At 40.7% G+C, this 12,683-nt stretch overlaps 1 protein-coding gene and 1 pseudogene across 1 annotated transcript in view; both read right to left on the bottom strand.

Moving 5' to 3' along the window:
• The window catches only part of LOC137202714 (MORF4 family-associated protein 1-like), a 45,220-nt gene extending 37,646 nt beyond the window's left edge, over window positions 1–7,574 (bottom strand). Inside the window, exons 1-2 of the mRNA XM_067698604.1 lie at window positions 7,510–7,574; window positions 4,547–4,671 (exon numbers count right to left, since the gene is read on the bottom strand). Coding sequence (XP_067554705.1) covers window positions 4,547–4,671; window positions 7,510–7,574 — 190 coding nt within the window. The remainder of the gene's footprint in view (window positions 1–4,546; window positions 4,672–7,509) is intronic.
• Window positions 7,575–11,819: 4,245 nt separating this feature from the next.
• Window positions 11,820–12,469, bottom strand: LOC137202713 (phosphorylase b kinase regulatory subunit beta pseudogene; annotated as a pseudogene).
• Between the last annotated feature and the right edge of the window lie 214 nt (window positions 12,470–12,683).

Here is a 12,683-nt window from a genome sequence, read left to right as displayed (position 1 = left end):
ATTATACTATACATAGAGAATCCTAAAGATGCTACCAGAAAACTACTAAGCTAATCAATGAATTTGGTAAGTAGCAGGATACAAAACTAATGCACAGAAATCTCTGGCATTCTTATACACTAATGATGAAAAATCTGAACGTGAAATCAAGAAAACACTCCCATTTACCATTGCAACAAAAAGAATAAAATATCTAGGAATAAACCTACCTAAGGAGACAAAAGACCTCTATGCAGAAAATTATAAGACACTGATGAAAGAAATTAAAGATGATACAAATAGATGGAGAGATATACCATGTTCTTGGATTGGAAGAATCAACATTGTGAAAATGACTCTACTACCCAAAGCAATCTACAGATTCAATGCAATCCCTATCAAACTACCACTGGTATTTTTCACAAAACTAGAACAAAAAATTTCACAATTTGTATGGAAACACAAAAGACCCCGAATAACCAAAGCAATCTTGAGAATGAAAAACGGAGCTGGAGGAATCAGGCTCCCTGACTTCAGACTATACTACAAAGTTACAATAATCAAGACAGTATGGTACTGGCACAAAAACAGAAAGATAGATCAATGGAACAGGATAGAAAGCCCAGAGATAAACCCACGCACATATGGTCACCTTATCTTTGATAAAGGAGGCAGGAATGTACAGTGGACAAAGGACAGCCTCTTCAATAAATGGTGCTGGGAAAACTGGACAGCTACATGTAAAAGAATGAGATTAGATCACTCCCTAACACCATACACAAAAATAAGCTCAAAATGGATTAAAGACCTAAATGTAAGGGCAGACACTATCAAACTCTTAGAGGAAAACATAGGCAGAACACTCTATGACATAAATCACAGCAAGTTCCTTTTTGACCCACTTCCTAGAGAAATGGAAATAAAAACAAAAATAAACAAATGGGACCTAATGAAACTTCAAAGCTTTTGCACAGCAAAGGAAACCATAAACAAGACCAAAAGACAACACTCAGAATGGGAGGAAATATTTGCAAATGAAGCAACTGACAAAGGATTAATCTCCAAAGTTTATAAGCAGCTCACGCAGCTCAATAACAAAATAACAAACAACCCAATCCAAAAACGGGCTGAAGACCTAAACAGACATTTCTCCAAAGAAGATATACAGACTGCCAACAAACACATGAAAGAATGCTCAACTTCATTAATCATTAGAGAAATGCAAATCAAAACTACAATGAGATATCATCTCACACCAGTCAGAATGGCCATCATCAAAAAATCTAGAAAGAATGCTGGAGAGAGTGTGGAGAAAAGGGAACCCTCTTGCACTGTTGGTGGGAATGTAAATTGATACAGCCACTGTGGAGAACAGTATGGAGGTTCCTTAAAAAACTACAAATAGAACTACCATATGACCCAGCAATCCCACTACTGGGCATATACCTTGAGAAAACCATAATTCAAAAAGAGTCATGTACCAAAATGTTCATTGCAGCTCTATTTACAATAGCCCAGAGATGGAAACAACCTAAGTGTCCATCATTGGATGAATGGATAAAGAAGATGTGGCACATATATACAATGGAATATTACTCAGCCATAAAAAGAAACGAAATTGAGCTATTTGTAATGAGGTGGATAGACCTAGAGTCTGTCATACAGAGTGAAGTTAGTCAGAAAGAGAGAGACAAATACCGTATGCTAACACATATATATGGAATTTAAGGAAAAAAATGTCATGAAGTACCTAGGGGTAAGACAGGAATAAAGACACAGACCTACTAGAGAATGGACTTGAGGATATGGGGAGGGGGAAGGGTAAGCTGTGACAAAGCAAGAGAGAGGCATGGACATATATACACTACCAAACGTAAGGTAGATAGCTGGTGGGAAGCAGCCGCATAGCCCAGGGAGATCAGCTTGGTGCTTTGTGACCTCCTGGAGGGGTGTGATAGGTAGGGTGGGAAGAGGGAAGAGATATGGCAATATATGTATATGTATAACTGATTCACTTTGTTATAAAGCAAAAACTAACACACCATTGTAAAGCAATTATACTCCAATAAAGATGTGAAAAAAAAATAACGCTGCTATAAAAAATAAAAATGTCTGATGACCACACCCTCTGTTTAAATTCCATTGAAGGTGTTCCTTTGGCCTTCTGGCTAAAACCAAACCCCAACGAGGCGTACAAATCTGTGCATCCGGCCAGTCTTCCTGTTGATTTCCGCCCTCCAGCCACCGTGGCCTTTTCCAGCTGCTCAGTGCATATATGCCTGCTTTGCACCACCTACTCTGCCTGAATATCTCTTCTCCATTTTCTTGCAGAAGCAGCAGCCTGTTCTTCAGCTCACCCATCAAGGGTCACTCCCTCGTGGAAGTGCAGACTAGGTGAGGTCCCCTGTTCTAGACTCTCTTGTAGCTTTTCTTTCATCTTCAAAGCAGTTATCACAATAATGGTCAAAGAATTAAGTGTGCAACTGGTTGTTTAATGTTTGTCTCTCTGGCTGGCTGAAAACTCTACTAGCCTAAGACTACATCTGTGTTGTATTCCACTGTGCTTACCTGTCATAAGACTTTTTCGAAGTAGATGCTTAGTAAGTAGTTACTGAATGATTGAATGTGTGAATAAGGGTTGAGCAACTCATCACCATATCTCAAATCATAATAGAGTCAAGTCTGTTCTGCCTGCCTATAAGGCCAGCATACTGTAAGGATCCATCTTAGTAAACCATTCTATCATGTGATATCATGACAAATAGTATAACACAACAACAACAAAATGAACCATATCTATGGCTTACTTTATTTACTACTAAATTTATTTTTTTTCAGATTCCTTTTTTTAGAGTTGGAAAAAATATTACTTGTAGAAAGTGAAAGAGAGAGAAGAAAAGAGCCAACAAAATACCACATCAGTCTTCTGGAATTGATAAGTCAAATGGACACTCTGCATTGGTGACTTTTCCTATGTTCGTCCATAAGCCACTAAATTTAATGTTGTTTTCCAAAGTCACATCAGTCTACAAACTGTAATATCTTCAACAACCTAGACTTTGGAATGTTGCCAGAGGTCCTTATCTCACCTCCCTGTGGTAATACACTGAAGTTGAAGTGAAGCAACTGATATTACATGAATCCACCAACGTAAAGGTAAAGTGGATTACCTGCCTGCTAGGCCCAAATGCTGTTGAAATCTGCTACATGTGTAATAGGACTTGTAAAAGGCTGTTCATTCAATTTCTAAAATGTCTCTAGAATGTGTTCCCTCTTCCTGCATCTGTTCACACTCGTACTATCACTACCTTAGTTTGGACCTTTTGTCATTCCTTGTATGGGCTATTTTAACAGTCTAACTAATGACTTTTCTGCCTCTTATGTCTCCTTTCTCTAATCTTTCCTCCTGCCCTGCAACCAGAATTAGCTGTCTGAAATGTAAACACGGTCATTTAACTTCCCTAATTAAAGAGCTTTCATGACTTTCATTTGCTTATATGAGCAATTTTAAAACTTAAAAATAACAGCGGAGTTCTACTTTCAAATTAGAAATATAAGAGAGATATAAAAGATACAAATTGGTCTGGGGTGGAGTGGAGGGGCCCAGAGCTCTGGTTTTTTGTGCTCCCATTAGGGCACTTCTTTGGGACCTGCAGGCTCATTGGATGACCTGGCTGACCTCATCAAGGCCAATCTCTTCAGAAAAGCATTCACGAGTCTTCACAATCTGACCACACTTTCACCCTCTAGCATAGTCTTGCTAGTCCATCCACATACTTTCTGACTCCTGGACTTGTCACCATTTCTAACACGCCATGCTTTTTCTTTAATTTTTGCCTTGACATTTTCTGTTACTGCTCACTGGCAAGGCCATTCTCTGCTGGTGAAACTTAGGACCCAGTTTCAATCTCATCACTTCTGAAAGGCTTTTCAGATGCCTCCAGTCAGAGCTGGGCTCTCTCCATCCCCCAACGCTGGTTCTGTACCTAACCCCATCACAGCACTTAGCACATTATATGGTCTGTCTCCTTATTTGATTTCAGAAAATATTTTACTCATCCTGGTGAAACTAGTGCTTTCCTAATGCTGGCTGATAGTTAAGTTTTTGCTGAATGCAAGATGATTCTACCTTCTTCCCTCAGGAAGTAAAATTCCTGGGAGGTGAATTCAACATAACTTTTCCCTCATCATCACTTTCCTCCCTGCCACAATATATACTGCTATGGATTCCCAATTTATATGTTGGAGTCCTAATTCCCAATGTGATGATATTTGGAGGTGGGACTTTTGGGAGGTAATTAGGTTGTGAGTGTTGAGCCCCAGTGCATTGGATTAGTGCCCTTATAAGAAGAGATGTGAGAAAGATGATCTCTCTCTCTGCCATGTGAGGATACAGTGAGAAGCTGGCTGCCTGTAAGCCAAGAAGAAGGCTCTTGCCAGACACCAAATCTGCTGACACCTTGACCTTGGACTTCTCAGCCTTCAGAACTGTAAGAAATAAATGTTTAGACCATCCAATCTATGGTATTTGTTACAGAAGCGCAAGCTAAGACACATACCTACATACTTAAGATGCTGCCTTTCTTTTCTTCCTGATTTTCAGCAAGACGTGAATATCCCTTTTCTGGGCTTTGAACCAGACTTTGGATTACAAAGAAGAGTCTAGGGGGATCATGGGTCACTCCTGAAGACCTAAATAGAGGAGAAAATGTAACAGAGGTGTCAAGTCTTAAAAGATCTTGGAGAGAAAAATTGAGAGAGACCCAGAATTGTTTTTCCTCGTGTGGCATATAGTGGGTATGAATTTCTCAAAATCCAAAACTCAGATGTGCAAGAAAGGAAAAGTCTTAGATTTTTTTTTTCTAAATTCCAGTTTAACATCTATTTAGAGACTCGATTCTTCCTGATGGCAGTAACCATAGTTTTAGTCAATTCCTGGCAAACTCAGTCACTTCAAATTTTAATGCAGACAATTCTCTGATTGCATTTAAGTAGCCTCTTGGCTCCAGGGAAGGAGGAAGTATCTGGGCCTTGGTTAGTAGTTGTCCATGCTGTCATTTGCTGAGGTCATCGTGTATGGTTTCCAGATGTAGTCACTACACTACAGTAGCTTCTGTTGAGATGTTCATGCTCCTAGTAATTCTCAGCTATATGATCCAAGCTTTCTTATGCTGCACTGTTCCCTGGTCAAGACTACAAATTTCATTCAGGGCTCTTCACTCTCTCAACTAATTCTGTAAACCTAAGCCAGTTTAGTCTCATACAACTTTAGGTTATTTTAGTAAATAATAGTAACCACCACAAAACTGACTTACTCTCCATAAATTATGCCACAAATACAGAACTTATTAAAAAAATTCATTGGCAAGCAGGCTCAAAAACATTTATACAAACTGTTCCGTAAGATCGATGAAGTCCCAGCTCTCTGTTCTTTTGAAGTGCTCCAACTACCTCTTTCATGAAATGTTTCTTGAAGCAGATGCAACCATATCCAGAGGCAAAATTCTGTACCCTTGGAGTCGCATGAGGCAACCAGAAGTCCTCTGACTCAATGATTGGACACAGGTTCTGTTGTGGGTCAAGCCTTGGGCGTTATCCTTGAGGGTACAGGTTACAGGCCTGGGTGGACTTTAAAAAAATTTTTTGGCTGCGTAGCGTCTTTGTTGCTGCGCGCGGGCTTTCTCTAGTTGCGGTGAGCGGGGGCTACTCTTCGTTGCGCTGCGCGGGCTTCTCATTGCGGTGGCTTCTCTTGTTGCGGAGCATAGGCTCCAGGCACACGGGCTTCAGCAGTTGTGGCTCGCGGGCTGTAGAGCGCAGGCTCAGTAGTTGTGGTGCACAGGCTTAGTTGCTCTACGGCATGTGGGATCTTCCCAGACCAGGGCTCAAAACCGTGTCTCCCTGCATTGGCAGGCGGATCCTTAACCACTGCACCACCAGGGAAGCCCTGGGTGGACTTTCGTATTCTGTTCATTGAACAACATATCTGAAATTCCACTCGTTTCCACAATGAGACCTTGTTTCTAACATTCATTATGCTAGTTAGAAAAGCTAGTATTGATGGAGATGTGGATAACCGAAGGTGTATATTCCTATGGGCTGTCTCTGGAGTGTGGGCTCCTGATTTTCATGGCAGGTGGCTACTCCTGGGATTTCAATTCCTGCTTTGGGTAACCTTAGTTCAGGCTGCTATCACAAAAATATAGACTGGGTGACTTAAACCACAAACATTTATTTCTCTCAGTTTCGGAGGCTGGGAAGTCCAATATCAAGGCACTAGCAGATTCAGTGTCTGGTGAGACCCCTCTTCCTGGCTTTTAGATACACGTCTTCTTGTATCCTTCCATGATGGAGAGGAGAGAAAAAGGGCAGCTCTCTTTCTCTTTTTCTAAGGGCACTAGTTCCCCCATGGAGGCTCCATCTTCATGATCGAATTACCCCCAGAGGCCCCACCTTCAAAGGCCACCACATTAGGGCTTCAACGTATGAATTTTTGGGAGACACAAACATTTAGTCCATAACTGGAAACTAAGAGGTGGGGGTGATGTGGGAAGGAGTGAAGATACATGGATTAGTACTTCAAAATACTATTCTACTCTGTAAATGTACTTTTCTCTCTTGAGAGGAAATGCAGAAGTCTGTTTGCTCATAAACCAGCAGCAGGAGGTGGATAATGCTTTTAGATAAATGTTAACATTTTAATTTTTTTGTGAGAAGAGAGACCACTGACATGTTGGTTAAGAGAAAATTTAAACTGACCTGATCTAAATTTAGAAAGTAAATCTTGGAGCTTTTCTTTTCTTAAGATAATCTAGTTTATCCTTATTTTAATTAATCATTACATCACAGAAGGTTGCCTTTTCTAATTAACACACAAAAAGGCAGGAATTATAAAGAACCTTGAAATATCTTAATCCCTAAGTATGCAAACCATACATTGAGGAAAAATAATTTTAAGAAACTTAATAGTAAGTATCTAGCACATAGGAGGGCCTCATTAAACATTTGTTTTTGAATGAATGAATGACTGAATAAGTGAAAGCATGATGCCAAAAAGCTCAGGGGTATGTTATCAAAACACAGGCAAAGACACGGCAACCTTACACATAGTAGAAACTTCTAGATGACCGAGCTTTTTCTGCAGACACGATCATAGAGAAAACAACTCTGCCCAAATCTCACGGGAGAATTAGGATGAGGCATCCCCAGTGACTCTCCCGTCTGTCCCTTTGAACTTGAAGCCCAGAGTCTCAGGGTCTGAGGCATTTTGCTGGGGACAGAGAGGGGTTGTGGGGACAAGAGGAAAGCCCCAAGAAGGCTTTTGCTCCTCTTTGAGTGTCAGAAAACAGAGTAGGGCAGAAATTGTCTGTCAGAAGAAATTTAGAAACATTTACTAAATTTTGACTCCTACATTGTACTAAGTTTATTTTCTTAACTTGATTTTATTTTTTTTCTCAAACTATGCAGGAGTAATTTAAAAGGTCAAATAGTTGTATGAGGCTTACAATAAAACCGAAAAGTCTCCTCTCTTACCTCTCTTTTCTCTCGATCCTTCCTCTAAAGGGGCAACCAGTTTTAACTCTTTTAGCTATTACCATGTTTATACTCTTATTTCCTATTTTTTCAGTTTTAGGCATGAGTGATTAACTTCCTAATATGGAGGAGGACAATTTAGCGTGTGTACCCCTTTGAGCTTCTCCCATTTTGTCTTTGGAGGGAAGGAAATGTAATTTTCCCTCTACCCTTCTGAGTTCTTGGCTGAGATTCCTGTAGTAAGGGACAGATTGACAAGAGAAAAGCAAACAGCAGTTTATTAACGTGTATACCTTATGTGTCCATGAGAGAGACCCAGGGAAAAATGAGTAACTCCCCCAGGTGGCTTAGAATTCAGACTTAAATGCCATCTCAATAGGTTAAAGGTGAGGGGGGGATGTACACCTCTTAGGTAAATGATTTTTAGGAATGATGAATAGGCCCTTAGAAGAATAGATGGGAGGTATGATAGTTTGTGACAAAGTCTGTCTGGTTAAGGTGTCCATTTCTAGTCTCTTCTCCTGTGATAAGAATCAGTCTTCCCTGGTTATGAAACTCCTGGGAAGGGATTTATGGCAGTTGAGTTCCTTATGGCAACGGGAGAGGCCACTGCAATGAGAAGCCTGCGCACTGCAACGAAGAGTAGCCCCCGCTCGCCGCAACTAGAGAAAGCCTGTGCACAGCAATGAAGACCCAACACAGCCAAAATAAATAAATTAAAAAAAAAAAAAAAATGACTGACTTCCCCCAAGCAAGAGAGAATTCTCAGCTCACTGCTTTTGGACTTCAACTACAACACTGATTGGCTCTTTCTGTCACTACAGCACAGAGCCTTCAGCTAGAACTGTGACATTGGCTCTCTTGGGTCTCCAGCCTGCCAGCCCAGCCGGCAGATTTTAGACTTGCCATCCTCTGTGACTGTGTGAGCCAATTCCTTAAAAGAAACCCATTGTTATACAAATATATATATATATACACATCCTATTGGTTCTGTTTCTCTGAAGAACCCTAAAACAGCCTCCTTCCTTACTTTAATTTCACTCTTACTCTTATCCACTCTCCAAGTTGCAACATGCAACTGGCATCTAAAACTGAAATAGGATACTTTCCCTTACCTGTTGAAAAGCTCTTCAGTGTCTTCTTTATAGTTTTTCACAGTTCCAAGCTACTTTTCCACTTTATCCCCAGCCCCTCAATGGTGAAATCTTCCTGAACACGCTGTGGTCTTTCCTCCTCTGTCCTTTTGCATGCATGGTTTCTTTGGGGACTGTCCTTCTCCCTCTTTTCCATTTGGAAAATTGTTCTTCTTTTAAGTCCCTGCCAATATATATCACTCATATGAAATGTTAGTAATGCTTTTTCTCTTTCCCAACAAGTGAAGGCTTTCCTTCCCTAGCCCTACAAAACCTCTCCTATAGTATATATGAAAAGAAATGCAACCCAAATTGATCATATTGCATTGAGATTATTTGTTTTTGTTTCTCTTTCTCATAAGACTCCAAGACTCTTCAAGGGGGGGTGGGGGTGGGGTGTCTAGTATTGGGCTGGCCAAAAAGTTCATTCGGGTTTCCATACCCTCTTATGGAAAAACCCAAATGAACTTTTGGGCAAACCCAATGCATATGTTGTGAACATTTAATTACTATTTCTGGGACTGTACTTGAAATTCCTTCAGCATTTCTTATTGCAGCTGGAAAAGGACTGAAAAAAAAAAAAAGAACTGAATTCACTGCAGTTGAACTTAAATTTTAGTTCTGTATATCACAGCTGATAGAGCAAAGGAGAAGACTATTTCTATATTGTCCGGTACAATTACTCCCTCTCCCTGTCCCCATTATATCCTGCCATCTTGTTCTTTGACTCCTGGTTTAATGTTCTAATTGTTTTCATAGTTTCTATTGTATGGATGCTTCAAGCTTTTTTATTGAAACTGATAGTCTATAAATAATAAATAGCCTAAACCAGTATATTTCTTATTTTCCTAAGAGGCTTTACTTGTAAAACACTAGTTGCCTCTTCTTTTGTGAGGCTTTATATATTGTTAAAAAAAAATAAAGGACAGGGGGCTTCCCTGGTGGCGCAGCGGTTGAGAGTCCGCCTGCCGATGCAGGGGACGTGGGTTCGTGCCCCGGTCCGGGAAGATGCCACGTGCCGCGCAGCAGCTGGGCCCGTGAGCCATGGCCGCTGAGCCTGTGCGTCCGGAGCCTGTGCCCCGCAACGGGAGAGGCCACAGCAGTGAGAGACCCGCGTACCACCAAAAAAAAAAAAAAAAAAAAAAAAGGACAAGAAAAATATTTAAAATGAAGGGGATGTAAAAACATTACTACCTTCTTCTGTCTTACCCGAATCTTCCCTCTCCCCATGACAGAGACTCATTCTAAGGCAGAGTCCAGAAGTTAGAAGAAACGATATGAGGCAGGCTCTTTCTTGAAGTTAGCCCTCACTTGGCTCCAGCTTCCGAGCTCTAAAGAAACTGTTGCCTTTTCTGCTCCACCATCTTGGGCAATGGATTTCTCCCTGCTGTTGTGATTTTCACTCTGGTGGCTGTGCGGGGATGGGAGCTTCCAGAGCTCAGCCTCCGTGCCTTTATCAGACTCCGATTTCCAGTTTCCTTCGGGCTCCCAGGAAATTTACCTTTTAGAAAATTCTTCTTCCTGACCTCACAAAGTTTTTTGCCTCGTTGTTGACTTCCCTGATATCTGTGCCTTTTTTTGTCAGTTGACTTTTTTTTTTTTTCAAATTCAAGTTAAAGTTTCAGCGCTTTGTTCAGTTCTTTGGGCAACAGCTGTGCAAATGAGGCCTTTTGTCTGTTGCTGGTGGCTGAGCCTGGAAAAGAGGGAGAGAAGCTGTCAACTACTTTATTAAGGCAGATCCTTGTTTGTTTATTTTAGAAACTTTGTCTCTCTTAATGTTTATTTTTTTCTTTTAAAGTTCTTCTTGGGTTATTGGATACAGTGAACTTTCAAATTCTTCTTTAGTCCCACCATCTTTTTTCTAACCTCTTCAAAAAATTTGTTATGCGTGATAGGTCACCTGAGAAACCAGGAATGAATATAAACCTATGGCCGGGCACCTCTACAAAATAATTCTTTTGTGTAGGGATTCTAAGACACTTTTCTTTGCTAATAGGTATGCAGGATAAAGCTCTTCTCTTAAGACCAGACTGAAGGGAAGCAATACAAAGCATCTAGCACAGCAAAGCTGTAGCAACAAAAAAGATTTCTTTTTATAGTCTCCAGAAAAAATGAAGTCAAAACTTCTGAAAGAATATCAGAGCCTGTTATTTTACATCTGTGGTCAGAGTTGAGAGCAACCAGTTTCTCTCCCTAATGCAGGCTGTACAATATCTCTATTCAGGATCACCCTGACAAACAATGAAAAGTGGCCTCGTGACCGGGAGAATAATAATCCAAGGAAACTTGATGTTTAGTTTGTTTTTGATTATTACTCTAAAATGAAACATGCGGTGAAGGTTTTGGTTCAAGTTTTGTTTTCCTCCCCACCCTGCCTCTAACATTCCCCCTTCCGGCGCTGCTTGTATCATTTCACGAGCAGCTTCTCTTGGTATCAGTTTTTCCTGTGAGCTGAAATTTAAGTCTTTATTTAGGGAAAGGAAAGCAATCAACTTAACGCAACACCCTGTAAATGGTAATTTTACTGGATTTAAGTGAGGTTGGTAAATAGTTTCATGCCCCTTTTATTGTTAGGTACTTAAGAAAATGTTCTTGTCCAGACTCTGGAAATCTTTTCTTTTTTCTACTCAAAGGGAGACTCAATAGGTGGAGAAACAAAAGTCCTGCAGGTGGCTCCATGCAGACCCAAGACAAATAGAGATCAACATGCAGAAATCAGACAAAAGCAATAGAGGTGGCAATGATGAGGGAGGGGGTATCCTGGAAGGTCAGGTGTAAGGATGCAGCTGTTTTTTCCCCAGGTATTGGTCTGCCCTCTATCCCATTCTTCTAAAAAAAGAGGAGAGAGAAGGCAACGTTTATATGTAAGATGAAAAGTTCATACATATTATAAAAATTTGCTACTTTCCCTCAGAATCAGAACAGAGTCACCAGGTAGAATAAACTTTTCTTTTCACTCTTGTAAAATAAAATAATTATTACCATCTAATGGGTATCTACTACATGCCTGGTGCAATGCTGGGCACAATGTGTGTGTTGTCTGATTTAATTGTCATCATTAATATTAGTTCCGTTTTATTTTTATATTTTCCAATCTAGTACTTTGATTTTTTATTCATATTCAAATTCCACACATTGAAATAAAAACAAAAACCAAAACACTGAAAAATCAGCAAATTACCTCGAATGCAACTCTGTGCTGCCATTATTATATATGCTTCCTCTTTCCCAGACACCAAAGTCAGGTACACAGTAAATGCTTTCTACACAAAAGAAAAGGTTCTGAATAAAAGAGACCTCATCAGTGTTATTGATAATCTGGAGTTCTGAGGAAATCATTTCCACAAGGTAAAGGAGATAGAGTGACACTGCATTTATCTGAAGATGACCATATTCCTCATAGGAGAGGATCTCATCCCCTGTCTGTACCTTGAAGATAGAGTAAAGACATGGTGGGAGTAGATCCTGCTTAAACTGCTGGACCTTATGGGCCGGATGCACATAGCAGTAGAGAATTCCTCTCATACATTTTACGGCCGAGCGCTCCAGCTCATGGGTCCTTCCCCTGTCCTCGTCTATGCGCCTGTATGCAAGAGCCAGGCCCCTTTGCACAGTACAGACTGTTGTGGATCTTGGCCTGATCATCGCCACGTTTTAGTGGGAAAGAGACCTGTGGCTGGACTTTGATAGGGCAGCAATGTTACTTGACAACTCTGTAATAGTGATCCAATTTATCCCATAGTTTTATTATCAGGTCTCGGAAGATTAATGCTTTTAAGAGGTTCAAAGTGAGCCAGACTTTTAAAGAAAGCTGGTGGAGAAGCCATACCTTAAGAATGCATCAGGTGAGCTGGCCATTGCAAATTGTTGACTCTAATCATAAGCATCGCAGGCTAAACTATAGCAGTTTGCAAAACTGAGCGTTTGGTGAGGGGTCTTCGCTCTAAGGCCTTCCAGCACGCTTCGGCCACGACCGCAGCCATCGCGCGCTCTGCTCCGCCCGGTAGGTCCCGCCCCGCACAACACTGTCGTGAGGCACAC

The sequence above is a fragment of the Pseudorca crassidens genome, chromosome 11, assembly GCF_039906515.1.
Source record: "Pseudorca crassidens isolate mPseCra1 chromosome 11, mPseCra1.hap1, whole genome shotgun sequence".
Lineage (NCBI taxonomy): Eukaryota > Metazoa > Chordata > Mammalia > Artiodactyla > Delphinidae > Pseudorca > Pseudorca crassidens.
This window is presented reverse-complemented; position numbering and strand designations above follow the sequence as displayed.